This window comes from Nicotiana sylvestris, chromosome 1 (genome assembly GCF_000393655.2).
Source record: "Nicotiana sylvestris chromosome 1, ASM39365v2, whole genome shotgun sequence".
NCBI classification, from domain to species: Eukaryota; Viridiplantae; Streptophyta; class Magnoliopsida; order Solanales; family Solanaceae; genus Nicotiana; species Nicotiana sylvestris.
In genome coordinates this window covers 131,249,860-131,273,713 of record NC_091057.1, presented here as the reverse complement: position 1 = coordinate 131,273,713, position 23,854 = coordinate 131,249,860, and the positions used below count along the sequence as shown (strand labels likewise).

The 23,854-nt window shown below is 35.4% G+C and overlaps 1 protein-coding gene across 1 annotated transcript; it reads left to right on the top strand.

Annotated features, from left to right (window-relative positions):
* Nucleotides 1-17,339: 17,339 nt before the first annotated feature.
* Nucleotides 17,340-23,854, top strand: LOC104212983 (uncharacterized). The gene is made up of 5 exons (XM_009762359.2): nt 17,340-17,517; nt 18,102-18,389; nt 19,603-19,707; nt 19,800-19,847; nt 23,472-23,854. The coding sequence occupies exons 2-5, from the start codon at nt 18,123-18,125 to the stop codon at nt 23,709-23,711; spliced, it is 660 nt and encodes a 219-aa protein (XP_009760661.1). The 5' UTR covers nt 17,340-17,517; nt 18,102-18,122; the 3' UTR covers nt 23,712-23,854.

The following is a 23,854-nucleotide window of genomic DNA, read 5'->3' as shown; positions in this document are numbered from 1 at the left end:
ATATATACAGTTCAGATAATATCAAAGCGGTAAGAGCAACATTTTGCACATTTAGGCTAAAACACGTAATAAAATCAGATAATAAATAAAGACAAATGATAACAATTCATCTAAGCTTGAATTCTGAACCCTGAACCAGAGATTCTAGGTCCTATAATCCCCAGCGGAGTCGCCAGAGCTGTCACACCTCCTTTTTACCCGTGCCCGCAAAGGCGTAAAGGAGTTTTTCCAATTAAAGGACAATCGAAATGGGATTATTATTAAAGGATCATAGTCGCCACTTGGGAGATTTATGGTGTCCCAAGTCACCGGTTTTAATCTCGAATCGAGGAAAAGAATGACTCTGTTTAACAGTCCGCGAACCAGAAATCCGAGTAAGGAATTCTGTTAACCCGGGAGAAGGTGTTAGGCATTCCCGAGTTCCGTGGTTCTAGCACGGTCACTCAACTGTCATATTCGGCTTAATTATCTGATTTTTTACAATTATGAACCTACGTGCAAATTTTAACTGTTTACCGCTTTGTTATTATTTATTCAAAGAATTGCAACGTCGTGAGAATGCATCTCGCATTGCGCCACATAAATGTACCCGCAATTTTTTATAAGTCCCAACTTCATTGAGATTTGGAATTGGGTCACATAAATGTGCACCCGAGTTTAGGAAAATAACATTATTAAATACGCGCCTAAAGACTAACGCGTTGTTATTTTGAGAAAAGCCGTAAAGTTCGCTATGTGGCCTGTCTCGAAATCTAAGCTTCGAAATAACTATCCGTTGAGGGCCCCACAATTTGTGTATTCTTGTTTGTCGAGGCTCGTCTCATTCATTATTTTTTAAAGGAATTTGCAACGTCATGGACATGCATCTTGAACCACGTCACAATTAATGCACCCGTAATTAGCGACACATTTCGACTCCGTTGAGACTTGGATTTGGGTTACATAAATGCACAACCATTTTTAAGGAAGTAATTTATTAAATGCGCGCCCTAAGCGACTAGCGTATCATTGTTTTGGGTAAGGCAGTGAAATTTTGTTAAACGGCCTGTCCCGAAGTCTAAGTAACTTTACAAACACGTATAGAGGGCCTCACAGCTTGTGATTTATTTTGGCGAAGCACGCCTTATTTATTTTAAGGATATCCTAAAGTGACTACATTTCTATTAAATTCGTCTCTAAAATAAAAGAGAAAAAAATCCTAATTAATTACATGCTTGAAAAAAGGGCGTAACATATTAAATGCTAGATTAAGACAAATGTTAACGGAAAGGAATATTACTAATATTGAAATTGTAAATAAAATACGGAATCGACAAATAATATATTCAAAAGAAACTAATTATCCTATAACTAGATTAAACTCGCATTGTTAGATGACTTGAACCGTTGGAATTAATTATTTACAACTATTTGAAACTAGAATCAATCTTAATTACTAATGCATATTCGAAAGTTTATTAAATTTAACTCGTCTTGTTTGAACTCAAATCATGCCATAATGCCTAATTCACGAAATTAATTTAAATTCATGCTTTAACTAAATTTAGCTACATGTTCACGATTAACCTACTGTTGACAATATTAAAACCTTCATAGCTAGTGAACTAATCAGTTTTGCCAAGCCGATTCACTAAAGACCAACTTATGTTATTTTCCTCTTATTCCAATTATTAAACAGTTTGACAGTAATGAGCATGCTTAAATATATACTACCTAATAATCAAACTAAAGCAGAGTATTATTTAATACATCACTACAAGATGCCTAGTTATGCAAAGCGACAGAAATTTACAGAATAATAATACATGAAATAGCCTAAATACAATCAGTAAAAGAAACAAAGAAAAAGCTAAATTAAAACTTCAAAGTTCCATTCTTCATATGTATTCATGCTTTCACATTTCAGCTTACTATATCGACAAGGTTACAGCCATGTACCTGGTATTGGAAGTAAAAGAAGAGGAAGATCAACATTAGCAAAGCAACAAGAACAATCAGCAACAACAGTAGTCAATTGAACACCCAGGGATGGATTTTAAAACCAACAGAGATGATTCCACATCCAATAACAGATTCAAAAATAACCCGACAGCAATACCAATACCAGAAACTCAAGCATTCAATGAAACATCCCTCCAAAACCAAAAGAAAACCCAGGAAAACCAATTTGAAAATCAGTAGTACCAAATGCAAACCACAGAAGCAGTAACAATACTATGATCCTCAGTAGTAAAGAAAGGCTTCACTTTCAGTTTTTAATTCTCAAAGACTGAATTTCTTAAGTTCTGACAAATCAGTTTTCTTTTCAACTTAAGCTCTGAATCTTTTTGATGATAAAATCCAGTCTATTTTTTTTAACTCTCTAACTCTGACTCTCCAAGATTTTTTTTTTAAAAGTCTCTTCCTTAATTCTGCCCAAACTCCCCTTATTTATGTTCAAAAATAGACCACTTTAAACAATTAAACAAATAAAGAAAATGTCACATCTTCTTGAGCCCCGTAATCCCACTACTACATGTCTTGTCCCCCACTTTTATTAAACAAATGTATTATTCCCTACTAACATATGTCTTGTCCCCCATTTTTATTAAACAAATGTATTATTCCCCACTAACATATGTCTTGTCCCCCACTATATTATTTTAATACCTTATTTTAATATTATTAGTGCTTAGTGGCTAGAGCACTCAAAATAAATAATTGTTCAAATTTTCAGTTCCAAAAATACCCCTCTGAAATTAACATTCTACCCCCATCAGCTATAACCAATTCACTTAATTAATTTAACCAAAATACAGCAGCTATAACCAATTCCTAATCAAATTTCATCAACAAATTTAAGCTAGAAACTCAGATTATGTCAAATATCATCAAAACAAAGACTAAGGATTCAGGGAACCAAACCATATGATGAACAATAAAGAAACAACTGAAATCATTTTGACTGAACAATATTTTTAACAACAAACATACTTTCAAGATTCAATAACAGTAACAAATTGAACATAACAAACAAGTAGATTCAAATCACTAAACTCAATAATCAATTGAACTTCAAATTAAATCTAACAACATTACAACCAAGATAAAGGATTCAAGTGATTAAACTAACACACTTCTATATTAAAACTAAACAAGAACAAATGAATAAAAAAAACTGAAGAAATAATCAAGAAATGAAAAACAACGAACAAGAAAAGAATCAAACATATACTGATTTCAGATCCGAGAATATCAAAACAAAATACGGACAGAAATAAAACTTAAACCAACTAACCAGAAATGAACAACGACGAACTCGAACGGAAACGGAAAACTCGAACCAAGACTGCCAACGACCTCGACGTGAGATGAAGCTGCTGCTGGTGGACGACCTCGACGATGGTTAACGTGAGTTGCTCAACTGCTGGTGGGTGACGAAGGTCGTGACTGGTCAACGCACGAGTGAGCTAGGTTGCTCGACGAGCAAGAACGCAGCAGTGGGGCGCTGGGCAGTCCGTAGGGGGTTGTGCGGAGATGGAGCTCGCAGGGGTTTCAGGTGGAACAAGGAAGAAGATGACCAGAGCAGCTGCTGCGTCAATGGCGACGTGAGGTGAGGTGAAGATCGAGTGGGTGGCTTTTTATGGGGAAGAAGCAGAAGCAGCAATGGCTATGCTGCTCGTCGGTTTCTGTCCAGCGGCGATGAGGGGGGGTGTGCTGGTTGATTCCGGTGAGCTGGGTGGCTGGTTTTTCAGATAGTTTCGAGCTTCATGTGGTGACGTTAATGGAGGTTTTCTGGTGGTGGTCAAACGTGGCCCGTTGTTGGTGTTTGGGGTGGCACGACGATGGATAGGGAGCTGAAGCTATGGTCGTGGGCTGGTGGTTGCTCAGCGGCGACGGGGAGGGGGTGCATGGACAGTGGTGAACGGAGGGGGGGCTGTGGGGTTTCATAGGGGGTGAACGGAGAAGATGAAGAGAGGGGGAGGGGGTGCATGTGTCCGGCGGCTAGGAGAAAGAGAAGGGGTCTTTAGGGTTTTTTAGGTAGTGAGTAATAAATGAAACAAAAAATGAGAGAAAGAGTGGGGGGGTCGTGTGGTCAGATGGGGGGGCGGTTGGGCTTGGGTCAAGGGGTTTTGGGTTGGGTAGAGGTGTTTTGGGCCTAGGTTTAAAATTGAAGAAGATGCTCAATTCTGATTTTCTTTATATTTTTTGCTCTCTTTTCTTTTACTTTCTAATTAATAAAACTAAAATTCTAAATTAAATTATAAACTAAATTAACTTATCAAAAATACTAATTAATTCCTAGCAACAATTATCATACATAATTAAACACCAATTAAAACAAAATTGCACAATTTGACATTGAATGCTAAAAATACAAACGATGCATATTTTTGTAATTTTCATCCTTGTAAAACAAACTTAATTACTTCTAATTGTAGAATTACATCCTAAATGCAAATGCGGCATATTTTTGTATTTTTTATTAATTTAACAAATAAACATGCATGGATAAATACAAATAATTTATCAAAAATGCCACGAAAATTCTCAAAATTGCACACAAAGGAAAATTATTTTATTTTGAATTTTTGGGAGTAATTCTCACATAGGGCAAAAATCACGTGCTTACAGGCTTCAATACCCCCAACTTCACCTTGTTTCTTTCAGAGAGTTCCTTACTTAAGGCTTTGGTAAAGATATCTGGAATTTGGTCTTCTGTGCTGCAGAACTTCATACAGATCAACCCTTTCTCCACATTGTCCTTCAGAGAATGATGCCTCACATCAATGTGTTTGGTCCTTTTGTGTTGAACTAGATTCTTGGCCAAGTTAAGTGTACCGATGATGTCATATAGAAAAGGCACCCAATCAATGAATACCCCAAAATCCTCCTGTTGCTGCTTAATCCATAAGAGTTGAGCACAACAGGACACGACAACTACATATTCTGCTTCAGCCATTTCAGGGGCCACTGAGTTTGCTGCCTTATGCACAAAGGCATGAAACATGATCATAGAAAGTAGCCATTCCAAAAGTGTTTTCCCTGTCCATAAGATAACCTGCATAGTTAGCATCGGCATACCCATTGAAATTTAAAGTTGTCACCTGAAGGTTAATACAGGATCGGGTCCTGTGTTTCCTTAAGGTATCTCAAAATTCTTTTGGCAGCCTTCAAGTGAGATTTCCTGGGATTTGATTTTGGGAACTATCTGTGATAGAAGTACAAAAAAGGACTAGAGAACTTTTTGGCTTTTGATATAGTTTAAATCTGAAATCAAGAGGGGTGATTATGTTATCGAGTGGATGGGAGCTTTTGTGTTTCCAAATGGGGACTGAAGTTTGACGAGTGGAGGAACTGGGTAAATTAAGTGGATTTCCCTGCACTAATGTTCTGCTACTTGTGGAGTACCTTGCACTGCATCTCCAACTGTTTCTTCAGCTTCAGTGGTGGTAATTGAAGTACCATATTCTTCTTGAGAAGTGAAAGAGGATGTTGCATTGTCTTCACCTGTCTCCTTCATCTGACTCATCATATCAGCTTTCCTATTTGAAACACCAGATATTTCCCAGGGACAAAAAGTAGTTTATTAGCTTGATCGTTACTATTTCATTCAATGTTAGAAGAAGGAGTCTAGTTGAATAGATCATGACCACATTCTTCCACACATTATGCTCTTTTGTTGCAGACTTTTGCTTTAAGAGGAATATCTCAGAGGGATTTCTTCACCATTTTTTTTGTATTAGACTTCCCAAGCTGCTCCTTTCTGTTGTTGAGATCATAGCATTTGCATCCAAAGATTCTTAGAAGAGTTATCTTTGATTGTCTTTCGTTGAGCAGCTCTTGGGGATTTTAGGAGGGACCTGATCATATACTTGTTTGCCAAGTAGTAAGCAATGTCTGTTGTTTCTGCCTAGAATTCCTTGGCAATTCCTCTGTTGATGAGTATTGTCCATTTCTTCCAGAGTTCTGTTCTTCATTGCAACAACACCATTTAGTTGTGGAGTCCTTGGTGCTGAGAAATTATGAGTGATCCCATTTCCACTACCAGACTCATCAAATCTTGGCATTGACATATTCTATCCTATGGTCAGATCTGATACGTGCTTCCTTCAGTTCCGTCTTCACTTGGATCTTCTTGACAAGTGTCGCACGTACTTCAAAAATCTCTTCCTTTCCTCTAACAAGCAGTGTCCAGGTGGATCTTGAATTTTACAGCCCACGAACTAGGTTCTTCTGAGTCAGTTCATTCAGAAGTGAGAGCCTTGAGTGTTCCAATCCTTTATGCCAAGGTTTTGCATCATTGTCAACAACCTTTAAGCAGCTCATATCACCAGTTTGTAGGGATTTAAGGTCAACGAAGTAGATGTTCTTGTTCTTTTGACGACTACGACCACTTCACCAGTTACCAAATTGGTAACTGTGCGCATTTTTTATAAGAACTCCACTTTGCTCCCTTTAACACAGATTTGAGACACACTCAAGAGACTGTGCTTTAGGCAGCTCTCATGGCACACGTTCTCAATTGAGTGTGACACAGACTTTTCATCTTTTCAACACTGAGAATGTATCCCCATTTCCTTTTCCTTTTTTTATTATACATATATAGGATACAATCTTTTTTCTGCAGGACTTTCAGTGAGAGACAGTCCATGGTGTTTTTAGCATCCACTGTTCGTGAACCATTGCAGTCCACTACTTCTCACTATTCCCTGTATATATAAATCATGGGTTAGATTTAGGAACCCAAACTCGTTTGGGTCCCTTGTTATGATAAAAGGGATGAATGAGAGCTTTTTTAGTCCATGCAAGCAATATTCATTTCTTGCGAGCGGTACCTGGTCCCTCTTTAGTAGTCACTTTTTCAGTAAATACTTTGTTTTTCTGAACAGATTGAACCCTGGTTGGCGGTTTTCTTTGAAGTGCTAATTGTTCCCATAGTGGGTATACAGCCAGTTATCAGGAACAATGACGTACTTGTTGTGAGGGTTGTAGGGATTTTTCTCCTTTTGGAACCCGATTCCCTGCCTGTTTCTACTATTGTTGAAGTACATGGCAGTGACAACATTTGAGGACCAGTTCCACTTCAGAGATTTCTCAAGATTAATTTTTACTTTCTCCAATTCAGCTTGAAGTTGCCTATTTTTCTCAAGTTCACCACATAGACTAGTTTTCACATCCTTTAATTTCTTCTCAATCTTGATGTGTGTCTCACTAGCTACTTTCTTCCCTTTCCCAAGACTCACAGTCCTATGTTCTGAATTGAGTCCCTCAATGGTTTCCTCTAGGTCAGTGATTATTACCAAAAAGTCATTCCTCTTTTGCTTAGTAGCTACAATTTTCTCTTCTAGAGTGTGTTTCTCATTGCTAAGACCTTCTATGATTTCCTTCAAATCAACTACAACTACCATAAGATCATCTCTCTCATTTTCTACACTAGTTATTTTTTTATTCAAAACTTCCTTTTCCTCTTCAAGATTAGCTATGGTCTCATTTAGGTCCACTACACAGACCACCAAATCATCTCTATATTATTTAGCTTCTCCTAGTTTTATGGTCAGGATTTCTTTATCATTATCAAGGCCATAATATGCATCAATTAGAACATTTGCTAATGACCTTAACTTCTTAGAAGAGTAGGATTTCAGATTTCTCTGAACATCCCTAAAATTTACCTCACCATTTTCATCCTCTTCATCATCGTCAGACTAAGCCATCAGCGCGAACAGTGAGTCATATTTCGTTGCTTCAGTTTCCACTGCCATCATGGAGTTGTTTTCTACATCTGGTTCCCTTTCTGATTCACTGGAGGAGTCTCCCCAAGCAGCAAGAGCCTGTTTCACAATATTGTCAACTGCACTTTTTTGACTGAATTGTTTGTCTGGAACCAGGTTCCTTTTTGCTGCTTTGTCAAGGTTTTGTTTGTATTTCTCTTCTTTCAGAAGTGGTAAATCTTTGATGAAATGCCTTGGTTTTTCGCACCTGTGACAATGATCATTGCTCCTAGCCTTACTTGAACTACCCCTGTTTGATATACCACCATTCTCTCGAACCATCTTTTGAAACCTTTTAGTAAGATAGGCTATATCACTATCTTTTTCACTTGAGTCACTGTTTTCAGCATTGAGTACCAGGTTCTTTTCCTTCTTTGGCTCTCTCCTTTCACTGTCTTTCTTTCTTTTCATCTCGTATGTCTTAATATTTCCAATCAGCTCATTCATGGTTAGAGTTTGTAGATCTTTAACTTCAGTGATGGCATTTACCTTACTCTCCCAAAAACCAGGTAGAACATTGAGAATTTTCCTAACAAGCTTGTTTTTGGGAATAACATCTCCAAGTGAATGAAGCTCATTTATGATAGATGTGAATCTAGTGTGCATATCCTGTATAGACTCATCATCCTTCATCCTGAAGAGCTCATACTTAGTGGTGAGCATGTCAATCTTGGACTATTTAACCTGAGTAGTTCCTTCGTGTGCGGTTTGCAATGCTTCCCATATTTCTTTGGCAGAATCACAAGCTGAGACTCTGTTGTACTCATCAGGTCCTATACCACATACCAAGATTTTCTTGGCGCGATAGTTCTTTTCTACGGCTTTTCTATCAATATCACTGTACTCCTTTCTATCTTTCGATACCATTGGTCCAGTTTCTCCAAGCTTCTTCATAGGAACATGTGGACCATCACAGATGATGTCCCATAGTTTTGAATCTTCAGCCATTATAAAATCATGCATATGAGTCTTCCACCAGCCATAGTACTGACCATTGAATCTAGGAGGTCTGTAGGTTGATTGTCCTTCCTCAAAGTTATGTGGAGCAGCCATTGAGATCCTTTCTAGGTGTTAACCTTTTAGAAAGAACCTTCTCTGATACTATTTGATAACTTATATGAGTCCACCAAACTATAGAGCACCTGATCCTCTATGAGTTTCTACTAAGAACACTTATGAAGCAGTAAGTAAAAGAGACACATGATTTTTACGTGGAAAAATCTCACTCAAGGGGACAAAAACCACGACCTATACTTGTAGGCTTTCAACTTCACTAACTTGTAATCTCACTATTACAAACTATTTTGTAATGACTCTATTACAAATACTTCAACTTAACTAACTTGTGATACTCTTACCACAAGCCACTTTGTCACTCTCTAGTTACAAAGACTTTAGCTAATGCCTAACTCTAGTCACAACACAAACTTAGAGGGTTTGTGAATTTTGGGTTTCCTAAAACACAGCTTCTAAGAAAGCAAGATAGGAGTTACAGTGAAGAACAAATAACAAGATTACAACTCAAATACGGATACCCATAGACTCAATGTAAAACTGATTCTTTAGTGGAGTTGCCTTCTTGTTCTTGACACACTTGTGACTTTAATGCTGGATGAATACTTTTCTGCTTGAGAGAATATCACTAAATGTTCAAGTAAATATCTTGTGCCTTGCACCAGGTTGTTATACTACAAAAGATATCACAATGGTGATGTCAATTCTTGATACACGCTTCTTCCCAATGAGAAGTGACTATCGCACTATCTACTGCACTATCGCGTGTACAGTTGCAGACAGTCACTTTCTGCATTTGCGTTCCAGTTGTTGTTGACTTGTACTTCTGTCAGAGAACACCAAGGGATCAGGTCCCTGTTGTGTTCCTCTTTGTAGTAGTTCATTTGATGGAGATCAAACTGAACTTTGTTCATATTGAGATGTGTACCAAGTGAGTCAGGTTCTCTATCTGGTTCTTAACAATAAGTTTGTTAGATCATTAAAACATAAGAAGCATAAGGCAAAGACATTGAAACCCATCATAATGCATATTAGTTGATACAATTTTAGGCAATATGTAGGTATATTATAGACATTTACATAGATATGTAAATCTGTGTAGATATACTGTAGGCATAATGTAGATATGTTTAGACATATTGTAGATATAATGTTGATATATTGTATATAATGTAGATATGTTGTACATACCTTTTTTACTGCTGCTGGCATGAGCTGGTTTATCACTACTGCGCGAAAAATGTTGATTGTTCTTTTCTTTTGATTGCTCAGCAATTTTGTAGAACTCCCAGCAAACTATAGGCTTTAAATTTGTTAGGATATATACTTTATGAACAATAATATAAACTTAGAGGTGATAAAAATGTTCTGTTAAATGAATATATTTCAATTATTACCTTGGCATCAATGTTATCCTTTTGACTGTTTATCGCCTGCAAAATAGCCTTGATTGAGTCATTAAGTAGCAGTCAAATGCTACCTAGTTCTTCAAAAAAATCTGTCTTGAAAGATCCAAGATCTAAAGCAACCTACATATTAAAATATAGAGAGTTCACGAAAATATTGGCTTAACATAAATTAAAGAAACCATCCAAGATTATGTATATATGTTACCTTGTCAACATCTTTGCTTAATTTTTTAATTTGTTTCAGAATATCTTTCTTGTCCTCTAATCCAATTAACTACTTGTGTCCCGATGGAGATGCAACATCTTTTGGAGCCTCGAACTTGGTTTCAACTTCTTCAAGTATGTATTCAACTTTATCAGGCAAAGACATTCTAGAAAGCTCTTCTGGTGCTTTAATTATGTTGGTGAACTGGGTGAAAAAAGGAAATGAGCTTGACTTAGACATAATATGTATAAAAGTTGTAGATAATTTGTATTAAACTGTCTTCTCATAAGTAAAAACCATTTACCTTGATCCATGCTGGTTTGATCATTCTATCTTCAATTGCAGATAACCATATTTTGTCGTTACTAGCTGACCAACTAAGTATGCGAGGGATAGAATTAGCAACCCTTGTAGCTATATCAGTGTTGACGGTAGAGCAACACAGAATTAGCAACCCTTGTAGCTATATCAGTGTTGACGGTAGAGCAACACTCATACAACCATATTTGCATAGCTAGTGCAAATCCTCGAATGAGATAAGAATGAATAGAAGGATTGAGCTTGTGCCCAATGGACTGAAGCAACTGTTTGTAAGAATCACTATCCCATGCGTAGTTCGTATACTATCCCGAGTCTACCAAATAAAACCTAAAATGGTCTACCATCCATGCATTGTCTTTGTTTGAAGGACAGAGGAAGAATTCTATGAGATATAGAATACACAACTTGACTGCATCCTCGTCGTTCAACCAACTTTTGGTGGTTACAATTTGTTTTAAGTATGACTTCTCAACTTTTTTCTTGTTTGGAAAATAACTTCTCATTATTTTAATATCATATGTAGGTGTGTAACCAAAGTTTGTCACTTCCGTAAAATATTTTAGACCAGTTATCAAGGTAAACTCTCTCAAGCAAAATTCAACCTCTGACCCTTTATCTCTGCTGAAAAATAGTCAGAACTAGATGCATTCAATTCATACTTCATTAGAAGATGAATTACTTGATTTTTCATACATATTTAGGGCAATGAAAGCAAATAACCAAAATATGTCTTCTTGAAAAGCTTTAAACCATTTGTAGACAATAAATCTTTGATTTGGTCAGGAATACTGGGGCCAGATAATGTCTGAAACCTAACGACCTCATAATCAACATTATGAGGTGCAAAAAAGGTCCATTCTGCAGCAAAAGGAAAAATTCCTTATTTAAACAAGGCTTAAACCTAAAAAATAAAATATCTATATTTTTATTACAATATAGCTACAATTACATAACTGAGTCAAAAGCATATAACAATATAACTATAATTTTATTACCAAATTTCTACAATCTTTAAACAGAGTCAAAACAAGGTAAACATTTATATAAAACTATATCTACAATCATGAATTATAAATCTACAACAAATATACATAATGTAGACAAAATTTCTACAAACTACAAAAATCAAACATTATATAGGTTCATAAGAATGAGAACAAAATTTTTTAGCTTTTAAAAAAATATATTTTTGAAACTAATAAATTCTTACCTTCACCAATGACTGTTAGGGAACAGTTTTAGAAGATTTTTGAACTTTCTTCTTTTTTGAAGCTTTTACATTAGGAGACGCTCTAACTTTGTTTGCAACTTCAATGGCAGCTTCTTCTTCGACGAAATCATCATCGAAATCAATCCTTTTGCCTTTCCTTTTCGCAGATTTAACAGGTATCGAAGATTCACCAGCATCAATATCGTGCTTTTGCTTCACGAGTTCGAGTTTCTGTCCTAGCTTCACGAGGGGAAAGATTGGGCTTGTTCTCTTCTTCTACATGAGCTGATTTTGAAGCCTTTTTGGGTGAATTTGCTGAGAAAACACCCAAACCAAATGAAGGAATATCTGCTCCTTTGCCTTTTATAGGGCTGTTCTTTGAAGATATCTTCTTCTTCATTGAAAATCAAGCTAATCAGAGATGTTAATGGAGGTAGGAATTTTGAATAAGAGTAAAGATTTCGTCTAATTTTTGAAGAAGAGATGAAATAGGCGTTAATGGAGAATTTCTGAGACTTGTGAAGAAAAAATCGTGGGTGAGTGCAAGATACGTTTGTAAGGGAGGTGGGATGTGGAGAGAGAAATGTGGGGGGGTGAGACTATACTGTAGAGTTATTTTAGGACACTAATTAATATCATTAATTCCCTTAAAATGTACATAAATGGTAATTGGGTATATAAAATGTAATTATAGTAAAACTTGAGTAGGGAAGACAATATAGTTTCATACAGTGTATAGGAATATAAAAATTTCATTTTTTAAGACTTTGGTTAACGAAGTCAAAATTTAAGTAGTGGCACAAAATAATCTTATTTGTGCAAATCACCCTTATTTGAACCTTGAATGATTGTTCTCGTTGTAGACCCTACTAATAGAGGTATATTTTGGATTTTAAGTTAATGAATTCTATAATAATAAATGTTACGTGCACTCTGTGCATGCACCAAAATTATAAGCGCAGGACATTTGTTTTTGTCATACTTCCTTCGGTCCACAATAAATGACCAATTTGCCTTGGACACACACATTAAAAAAATACTAAATTCTAGACGAAAATAGTTAGTGTGACTAAACTACCCTTCATTAAATGTTGCACCATAGTTATAGTAGCACTTACTTCTCTTCTCAAATGTGAGGAGTAAATGACCTTTTAGGAATATGTACATAAGGGTAATTTTAGAAAAAATAAATTGAATTTTTTCTTGATTATACAAATGAACACTTATTTTGGCCCAAAATAAAAAAGCAAATTGATCACTTATTGTGGACGAGAGGGAGTAATATTTATGATTTGATGACAATTAATTAAGATATAATTTTTCTCAATTTATCACCTAAAAGGATCGGGTTGGGATAAAAAATTTCTTATGTACAATTGCACCTCTTTCTTATAAGTATAAGGTTTATATTCTCCGAGAGTTAGATAGAGTTTTCTCATGAAGATTTTGCTTTCATGTTAATTGGTATGTGTATGACCACAACAAGAAGGGAACTTAATTTTCAATGCGCATACGTATATCCAATGTATATCTCACCACTATAAAAAAAGGAAAATAAGTCTAAGCTACTCCTTGTAGAACAGAGGTGTATCAAACATCATTCATGTACTGGCTGGCCAGCTGGAAAAATTAGGTAAATTGTCTTTGGTTTTTTTTTCCCCCAAAGAAGTCCTCCAAAATGTCTAGTTCTACTGCGCATTCATAGGATTTAAAAAGTATCATGTTATGATACTAGAAATAATTAATTGCAACTTAAAATTTAGGAATAGTTACCTCCTATAGCAAAGGTTGATATGTTATTTATTTTAAATAAATACCTTTTTAAAAAATTATATTTCATAGCTACCTTTTGATTTTTTATAGCCAAATATCTATTTATGATTATTTCCTACTCTTAAGGCATAAAATAAGCTTTGTATTATTTTTCTCTCTCACATCCCCTCAAATTTCTTCTATCCCCTACCTCATATCTATTCTCCATGTAAAGGAGAACGTTTTTCTAAATGATTTATAGTAGTCTTTGAAAATTGATCAGCCATAAGAGCCTTTCCAGCATGAATATTCAACGGCAGCATTACAACAAGGGCAAGGAAGGCAAGGAATAATAGCAGCGCCGAGCTGCCGCCTTCAATAAGGAGAAATTGGGCGGCGTCAGCACCGCAGTGGTGGGCGATTTCACGGCCAGCGGCGTGCCACATTCTCTAACGTAACATATCGGATCAATAAAAACCTCCGTTATTTCGCCGGTAATTATGTGCTAATCGTCGGTAACCAGAGGCAATGGTGACGGAGAGCAAGGACTGGATACTGATGTTGCTTCAACGAAACGACATTAGGGTTGTTCTTGAACAAATACGACAGAGTTGGGAGCTGAGCAACTTGAATTTTCTATTAATATATTTGAATGTATCTCGTTGTATTTCCATGTATTTCATTGTATTCATTGTCTTTTTTTTCATTGTATTTCAATGTATCCCGCTGTATTCTATGTATTTCATTGTATTCACTGTCTCGCTATATTCCATGAATGTATTCATATGTTTTTTTAATTAATATAATTTATGTATTCAGATGTATTATATAATTTCTCTCAAGATTACTATGTTTTTTGGGGTGTTTTTCGGTTGAGAATCTTTTTTATAACTGGAAATACAAAATTTGCGTGTTATAATTGAGTTTGTTGAGTTATATTAGGAGTCTATTATGTTAATTGATTCACTTTCCATTTAAAACAGTGTAATCCCCTGTTTCACGCTGTGAATACAGTCGAATACAATAATCTGTCCAGTTGTAATCCCATGTTTCACGCCATGAATACAGTTGAATACACTCGAATACAACAACTGATTAGCTGGACTTCCCTGATTCACGCATATTTTTGCTACTGTATTCATGAATACAGTAGCTTAAATACATCTAATACATCTTATAACAACAGAAAACGTATCTACAATCCGTAATATAACAAATAGTATCTATAGATAGCTAATTACCACTAAAAGATAGTGTTTTATGAAAATTTCTCTAAAATTTATTGCCTATTACTATTAAAGCAAGTACATTAGCAATTTAGCATGATCTAAAGCTTAGACCTAACAGCTAATCAAATGGTAAGTGGAGCAGTATACGTGAGATAAGCTGATGATAAATGCTTGAGATGGAGCTATTTTGAGCTGCTCTTCTTCTAGTCTGCCTAAGAGGGAAAAGAAAGAAAAACTGTAGTTGCTCAAATCCACAAAACTCCTTTGACTACTAAAATAGTTCTTTCAATTTTGTTGGTTACAAAATGGACTTTTTTATTTTTAAAAGTGGTATCACGTCAACGTTGTATAAGGTCATGAGTATCTGAAGTGACAACCTTCTTATGTTCTCGGGACAAAATTTTGTATTTTTGGATATTCTTTATTTCTATAATGCGTAGATGTTATTGAGTTATTTTTCTATTTCAAAAGTTAGTCACAACTTTAGTGCAATAAAGTGAAAGTTGGATTATTATATGCAAATTTAACCCAAGAATAGAATAATTGAATAATATACTACAATTTGTCACAATATGGATGTTTTAAAACCTTTCAATTATTTACTGTAGGGAAGAAAAGGTCAAGTTTATAGAACCATGTTTGCCTATATAAAATGAAGAAAATGAAAAACGAAAGCAAACTCCTACATGAACAATTGAAGCAACCAAATTCAGTATTTGGTGCGGTACTTAGTCTTGAGTGGATAATACGAATTAGATACAGATTAAGGAGATGATATTGAGATAGAAAGAGACCCTACCTAATTACATAAGGTTGTAGACTTCTAGCTATTTTTGTGGGCCTTCAAAAAGATAAGCATGACATTATTTTTACAGGAAAAACTAATATCGTCACAAAACCAAGTCTCTTCCTCTCTCCTCACCCTTCCCTCTTTAAACGGTGATTGCAATAGAAATTATATTATATTATATCATTAGGAGTTGCATTTTATGGTGTACTTGAAACTACAATGGTAACTCTTGTTTATTAGAAGGAAATCTTGGCGTAACTAATAAAGTTGATGTCATGTGATCAGGAGGTCACGGGTTTGAGCCGTGAAAACAGTCTCTTGCAGAAATACAGGGTAAGACTGCGTACGATAAACTCTTATGGTCCGACCCTTCTCCAAACCCCGCACATAATGAGAGCTTAGTGCACCGGGGCTGCCCTTTAAATGAACAATTGAAATATTTAGAATCACTAAAACCTTGTCAATGCAAAGAGCCAAAGCTTATATTATGAGAGATAGCGGAAACAAAGGTGCTAACAAAATTATAGCAACACAAATTCCTAAAGTATTAAAAAGAGGAAAGTAAATTTTGGATGAGAGATTGTTACATAATTTGAAAATAGAGCTCCATAGAAATTATTTTAGTTGAAATTACAAAATAAATGGACGAACATGCAAAGGAGGTAGAAATAAAAAACATTAATGACATAGCGAGTATAAAAATTGTTTTCCTTGATCACAATTGTCCCTAGTTTTATTGCAAAAAAGAATCAATGAATTTAAGGTCTGGTTGCACATATTTTGTTATTATTGGAATTGTCATACTTGTTTCAGTATGTAGTAATTTTTGTTCTTTTTTCTTCACATCTTATATCAATCTCTTAGAACCCAAATCTTTCTGATCAACTGCAAATTTGTCAAAAATGGCGGCAATCAATTCAAATATTTCTATTAAGTTGCAGTACACGAAAATTACAACTTTGTCTCATCGTGATGGGATGAACTTTTCTTATAAATCCTTTATTATGGAGGCCAGTATTACCAATTTATCAGCTTTAGCGAACATAAATTTATATTCTCAAATTATTTATTGAGCTTTTTAAGAGAAGTATAGTATGCAAAATAAAGCAATCGTAAATCGCATTTTTTGTAAATACTTTGATGGTTTCTACCATTATTCTCTCTTTTTCTTTATTGGAAACAATCAACCGAGTTTGCTGGCTATTTCTTGAAAATCTTACGGTCATATGTTTATAAATTCTGCTTGAAAATAATAAAGAAAATACTGAAATCTCTCTCCTTTCCTTTTCTTTATTCTTTTTGGTTAAGAGGAAAGTGAGTGAAAAGTAAATTTTGTAGTAACTTTTTATCTTCCCTTTTCATTTATTAGATTAGACAAGATATAAGCCATAAAGGAAACCAGATTTTATTCATTTCCTTTCACTTTATCCAAAGCAAATCTTGAAAATCTTTACACTATCATAGTAAAAATTATCTATAATTGTCATTTAAACGATTTGATATTATATAAAAAAAATTTAATTATCAATATATATAAAAGTTAAATTCAAAAAGAAAAAAAAAATGTCAATAGGAACGAAGAAAGTCATCACCGATAACACAATAATTACGTACAACGTGTTTTTAAATAATATAATATAATGCCTATATTTTCTATGATAACGACCTACCACTACCACGTTCATTTTTTTTCCTTATTTTATTCTAAAATTCTTGTCATCAATAAGGAGGAATCTCAATCAAGTTTTTAGTCTACCATTATAATCACCTTTTGATTAGATAAGACTACTTTGCTTCAGTCGTTTATTCTTTTGGCTCTCTTTCAGCTTTCAGGTGAGAAAATAATGTTAAATTTTGTTCTTGAATTTCAATTCAAAAGTATTCTGCTTTTAGTCTAGATTTCTGGGTTTTTGATCCATGTGATCTCTGATTATTTTTTCAACTGGGGTTTAGTTTTTTGTGATTTATTTATGACTTTGACTCATCATTAATGAATTTTGGGGTTCTTGGTGTGTGGAAATATTCATGTTCAAAAGTATTTAAACTATTCTAACATGGGTTCTTATTTGATCTTTGGATCAAAGTTTTGAGCTTTAATTGTTCTCAGCATAGTTTCACAAAGGTCTATTTTTGTTCTCTTATCCTTTTTACCATGCTATAGTATGAAGTTTTGCTCGGTTCTTCGTTGATCACTGTTAGTACAAAATTTCACTAGTTTGAGACAAAAAGAATATGGTTTTTGTCCATACTGATTTGCTTGAGTGGTATTGGAATGTGATGGGAAGGTTTTTATTGTCATAATTGGACACTGATTCTTTGTGGCTGTAATTGGAATTTTATGCTTTAAATTATTGCAATGAAATCTTTTAGGTTTTTGGTCCATTGTTTCTGTTTTTGATGCTTTGAAATTCTTTCAGTTTCATCTGAATAGGGGGTAGATGGGGTCGGAAGGACCTTCACCTGTGATCGTTCACGTGACTGGTTTCAAGAAATTTCATGGAGTTGCTGAAAACCCCACAGAAACAATTGTAAGTAATCTTAAAGATTATATGAAGAAAAGGGGTATGCCCAAAGGGCTGATCCTTGGGAGTTGCAGCATCCTTGATACTGCGGGCCAAGGAGCGCTGGTTCCTTTGTACCAGACGTTGCAAGCTGCTTTAGGCGGTGGTGACTCGGAGTCATCTAATTCCAAGAGAGTTATTTGGGTCAGTTACTCAATTGGCTTCTTTTTACCTTTCGTGCTCAACTTTGTTCTGTTGTCCAAATGAGGAAAGCAATAGCTTTTTATTTATTTTAATTAGAAAATGGTCACGTGGCCGTTAATTCTGTTGGGCCGTTGTATGTCATAAAGATGGAAATTCTTCTTTCGGGAATTTGACAGGACCGTTTTGTATCATGACACCATAAGTGTTCCTTTTCTCCTATTAGGAAATGTATTATGACCTTCTTCTTTAATTTGGATTTGGTGAGGATATATCTCGGAAATATAATACTTCTACTACTGTCGTGTTCGATACGCAAAGTTCCGGATCTTAGTTCATTATAAAATTGATCGTCTATGAATTCTACAGGCTACTGCTTTTGTATTTGTCGAAGGATCCATATGCTGACAAAAGAGTCACTAATTAATTTTTTAATCCTGAAAACCAGTATACTGCCGTTTTTTCAAAAATTTGACGCAAGCTATGATGTGCAGTGGCACTCTATATATACTTTAGGCTCTTGGGCCTATCTGAGATGAAATTCAAATCTTATTCTGGGTCCAATCCTGAAGATGTGTACTTAAATATGCTGCTAGAAGAACTCACAAATTTACCTTAACAAAATGAGTTCGTTTCATAGACTTAGGACAGTTATTAAATCAGCTATAACATCAGAGTTGTATTCAGATGTTAAAGAGGGGAAAAGGGAGGGATAAAGGTAGAAAATGGAAAAAATAGGGATGGATAAAACTAAACAAAGACTCTACCTTCACAAGGTAGAGGTAAGGCCTGCATACATACTATCCTCCTCGGACCCCATTTGTGGGATTTCACTGGGTATGTTGTTGTTGTTGGATATAAAACTAAACAAAGAAAGGAGTTGTCCATTTGTTTACAACCAAATGACCTAATGTTTTCATCATGCAAACTCTTTCAGACTTTGAGTGGAAATGTTGTCCATTTTCATTGAAATTGCTGAGTGCCACTCATTTGTGTATAGAAATTACAACTAAGCCTTTTAACTGCTCCATAATTTTGGAATTCGGAGCAAATTACATAGTTGCATGGAGTATCATTCCATGATGGCATGAGGAGGGAATGAAGCTTATGGTGTTCGAATGGCCAGAGAATGTTATGGTTATGTGCTGAGTATTTTGATGCCCAATGTTCGTACTTCTTGCCATGATTAATCTAATTATTGATAATTTGTGTTCAGGTACACTTTGGAGTAAATAGTGGTGCCACAATGTTTGCCATAGAGAATCAGGCTGTCAATGAAGCTACTTTCCGTTGCCCAGATGAGATGGGATGGAAGCCTCAGGTCAGTTAAATGACATTTCAGTTTTTGTTGGTCCTGTTTCAGATTGTTCAGTTCATGAACTGAACTCAAGGTATTTATCCTGGAACTTGCAGAAAGTCCCTATTGTTCATGCAGATGGTGCAATTTCGCGAAAACGAGAGGTATTACGCTCTTTTGCATCCATTTTTTCTGGAGTTGATACAGATACATTGTTATGTGTTAGTTCATACTTAATTGAATGTTATACTCCATCTTTTTAATCACTAAACTTTGAAGTGAGTCTGCTTTAGCACTTCATTGAATAATACTCTCATTTTTTTGATTTAACACTCTATCTTGGTTTCCAAAAAGGAGCAGGAGGGCAAGGCCAGAGAAATTGATTGGTTTACTTCCACTTGTTTGGGAAGTAAAAGTGATGTACTTCCTCTTTTCACTGTAGTTTTGAAGGGGTACCCGGTTTAGGTTTTGCTTCCTACCTGGGGAAATGACCCTTATAAATCATCATCTAAATGATTGGTCAAGTCAGGAGGCAAAAGTGCTTAGATATAACTAATTGTAGAAATGTAACTACACTTCTGGGCATCCTATGCTGGAAATAGACATAGAGCACTCGGCTGAGGGAAATAACTTGTAAAGGCAAAGTCACAAGCTTCTGGGCTTATGCATGCTAAATCTTGAGTTAAAGGCTTAATTTTCCAACCTCCAAGGTTCTCATTTCCTTTTCTGATCATGTTACGGTGAACCTTCAAATGCACACGGAGCGGACAGGAAAGATAGGGCTTTGCCCTATGTGCTTCTTTCTCTTCCTAGGAATGAACAATTTGATTTAAAATGTTTTCTTTATCTTAATTTTTTATTTTATATATGGATACATCATGAAGCGCTCTTTCCATTCATACCACTCAAGCAAAGAAGTTTCAAGATACCAAGTGACCAAGTGGGGAAAGAAAAGCAGGTCTTCTAGAGAGCGTACCTTTAGTTTCTACACTTTCTCTATTCTAAAACTAAAAATAGAACAAAAGAAGCAAAATATTATTCTATATACCCCTTCCATCAGATTAGATTATTAACTGTAATTCATTCAAAAAGAATAAAAGAACTGGTTTAAGAAAGGGCTCTTAAAAGTGATCTGATACCTTCTTCCCTTGGAAAATTAAGATTATATAGGTAACAAGTGTTCCTAGGTACTTGATTGCAAAAGGCCAATTAACTGATTTCTGATATGCCCGAGATATAAGACCTTCTCCCTCTTGGAAACCGGCTAATCAAAAGGGGACACTTTTTCCATTTTACTTTTTTTGATTTTTCGCGCTCTTGCCTTATCATTATTATTGTGGTTTTACAATGTTTATGGATAATATTAGGCATTGATATTATATATCGATCTATTATTTTAGTAAAAATAAGAAATATCGATATTTCCATGGCAGGAATTGGGTAGTTGTATTAAGAAATAGAGCTAGGGGTTTGATAAAGGTGATAAACTAAGTTCTGGACCTGCCTTAGTCTCAAATAACGCACAAGCTAGGGACATTACTATATGAATGAGATGTCATCCTGGTTACCTGACAAGCGATATCGCAAATTCCTAATATGAGGTGACACTATGCAGCTGAAATTCATGATGATTGAAGATATTACAAGGGGCGAGGTAGACCAAATATTAGTTGGATGGATATCATCTCAAAACACTGCATTCTGGGACTCCATGTGCACTTTGCTCAGTACACAAAACTGTGGAAGTTAAAAATCTATATAGATGATGTGAAACTAGTCAGAATTAAGGGTTAATCCTTACTAGCACACTAACAGTTGGTCTAGTGTTTATTAGGAGTCTTTTTTAGCTTAATTAGAGATTTGTATGTTATTTTATATGGATAAGTTTGAAATTTAAAGAACCCCTAGCTTCAGAGAACCTCTAATTCGTCTTTATATTGAGTATATGAATAAAGTCGACCCAAATAGAGCATAATAGATGTGGAGAATTTGTATCGTCGAATGAAATAGCTCTCTCAATTTCCTCTTTCCTCGCTCAAAAAGTTTGATAGCTTTTTCTTAAGGCAGTAGTGTTTCCTCTCTTAGAAAATCAAGACCTTTGAAGTAAAAACAAAATGAGGAAGAGGCAACTGGGTAAATAAGAAGGTTTGTGGTCAGTTAATTGTCGGCGACTGGGCGGTCTCCTTGATTAGGTTATGGCTACATAAGTATAGCTGGTGATATTGTTTATGAATATTTTCCTTACCTTTTACTTGTTTCTCCTGGGAAAAGGGGAAGATAGAGAGAGGGAGATAGAGGAGAATTCCAGATAGAATTTTTTTTTTTTTGCCTTCACTACATAAGGCACTGGTTATATGTGCATTTGTTGTGTTTGATATTGGAACTAAGATATCTTCGATTTTCATCTGTTGCTGCTTTCCTGCTCTGCTTAAGCAGGAATTCCTGAGCTGATCTTTGGGAATCAATGAACGTTACGATTCAATTCCGCTGTTGGGTAACTGATCCCTGTAAGGGAAGTATTATTTTTCTTTTTAGATGGATCCCTATAAGGGAAGTATTTCGATATGCAAAATAATTAGCCATCATCCTGATGATTTTTTTTCTCTGATCAAAATGCCCTCATTTTTTTAAACTTAGGATGTGAAAAAGCATTATGCTCAAATAATACTTAAAATATCTTTTAATAATGGTTTGTATCCACTTGAGAGGGGGTGTCATTGAGTAACCTAAAATTTATGGGTTGGATACCACATAACAGGAGTGCTGTTGCCTCTCAAACTTCTGCAGATGTATGTTCGATAAAGAATATAGAAAGGTTCTACCACAAGAAAATAATTCAGTTATGTTTTTGAAGAACCCTTTGCATTTTGTTCATTAGACCCCCAAAGTAAGTGGCCTAACACTTGGCCTCTCCGCATTTCCCCCAAAAGAAAAAACATCCTACATCTGCCCCTGAGGTTGTCTGTTATTGGAATTTAAATCAGCAGCGACTAAGAAAATTTATTTTACCTAACAGTTGCTTTTTTGAGTATCCTCTTCTGCTTTAAATAAAGACTAGTTCTTCATAAGGTTGCGTATTATAATTAAACTTTCATCAGCCTGATCCAAAAACAAAAAGCTGATACCCTAAAGTGATGTCAATTTCTCAAACGTATCTCCATAACTTTTGTCCATGGCCGACAAGTAACCTGCCCATCTCATGTAATCTGTGTGTGCATAGTTTGTGCTGTGGTTCACAAGGATTTATGGCAGCGTTGGTTCTTGGGAGAGTTTGCTTAACTTTTGCAGGGAAGTATCTGAATTGGTTTTTTTCCAAATATGTAAATTAAACTATCTCAAAAGCACCAAACTCCAAGCATAGCCACAACTTTTAGTGAAAATGTATTCTCATGCTTGGTCTCACTGAGAAGATTTACCTTTTTCATCCACAATATTCTACTATCCATGTCCTATCGCAAAACATTTGCCTGTCCTGTTTGTCTGCATTTCTTAAAAGTAACTCTTGATAGGCTTCCTGGTTAGAAAATGGATCCTCCTGGGAATATTAGAGTTGGTTCTATAAAGTATTTGTTTCCTCATAGAAGCTGGACTAGCACGATTTTCTCTTGTTTATTTGCTTGTTTGGACATTCAAAATGCTCTAGTATCTGATTTTACTGCAGATTGCGTTGATTTCTGGAAATAGATGCTTCCTTTAACTTTTGATCCAGGAACAGATTATTTATGTTTGTCTTTGCACCTATTGGTATCTTTAATTCTTCCCTTACACTTTGTTCGCCCTTTGACTAGACTGCTCTACCCGTGGAGGAAATCACCAAGGTATTGGCAAAGATGGGATATGAAGTAATGACCTCTGATGATGCAGGCCGGTTTGTATGCAATTATGTATACTACCATTCCTTGCGTTTTGCAGAGCAGAATGGAATCAGATCACTATTCGTACACGTGCCCCTATTCCTAACCATAGACGAGGAGACACAAATGCAATTTGCTGCTTCTTTGCTGGAGGTACTTGCCTCTTTATACTAGTCTTCTGCATCTGTGCTCGGAAGTGTATTTGCATTGTTATTTATGCTGTGTATGCTGAAGAAGGTTTATCTGGATATAAATGTAATGCTTTAATAAACAGTGAACTTTTTTAGTGAATGGCAAATGCATATGTATTTATACTA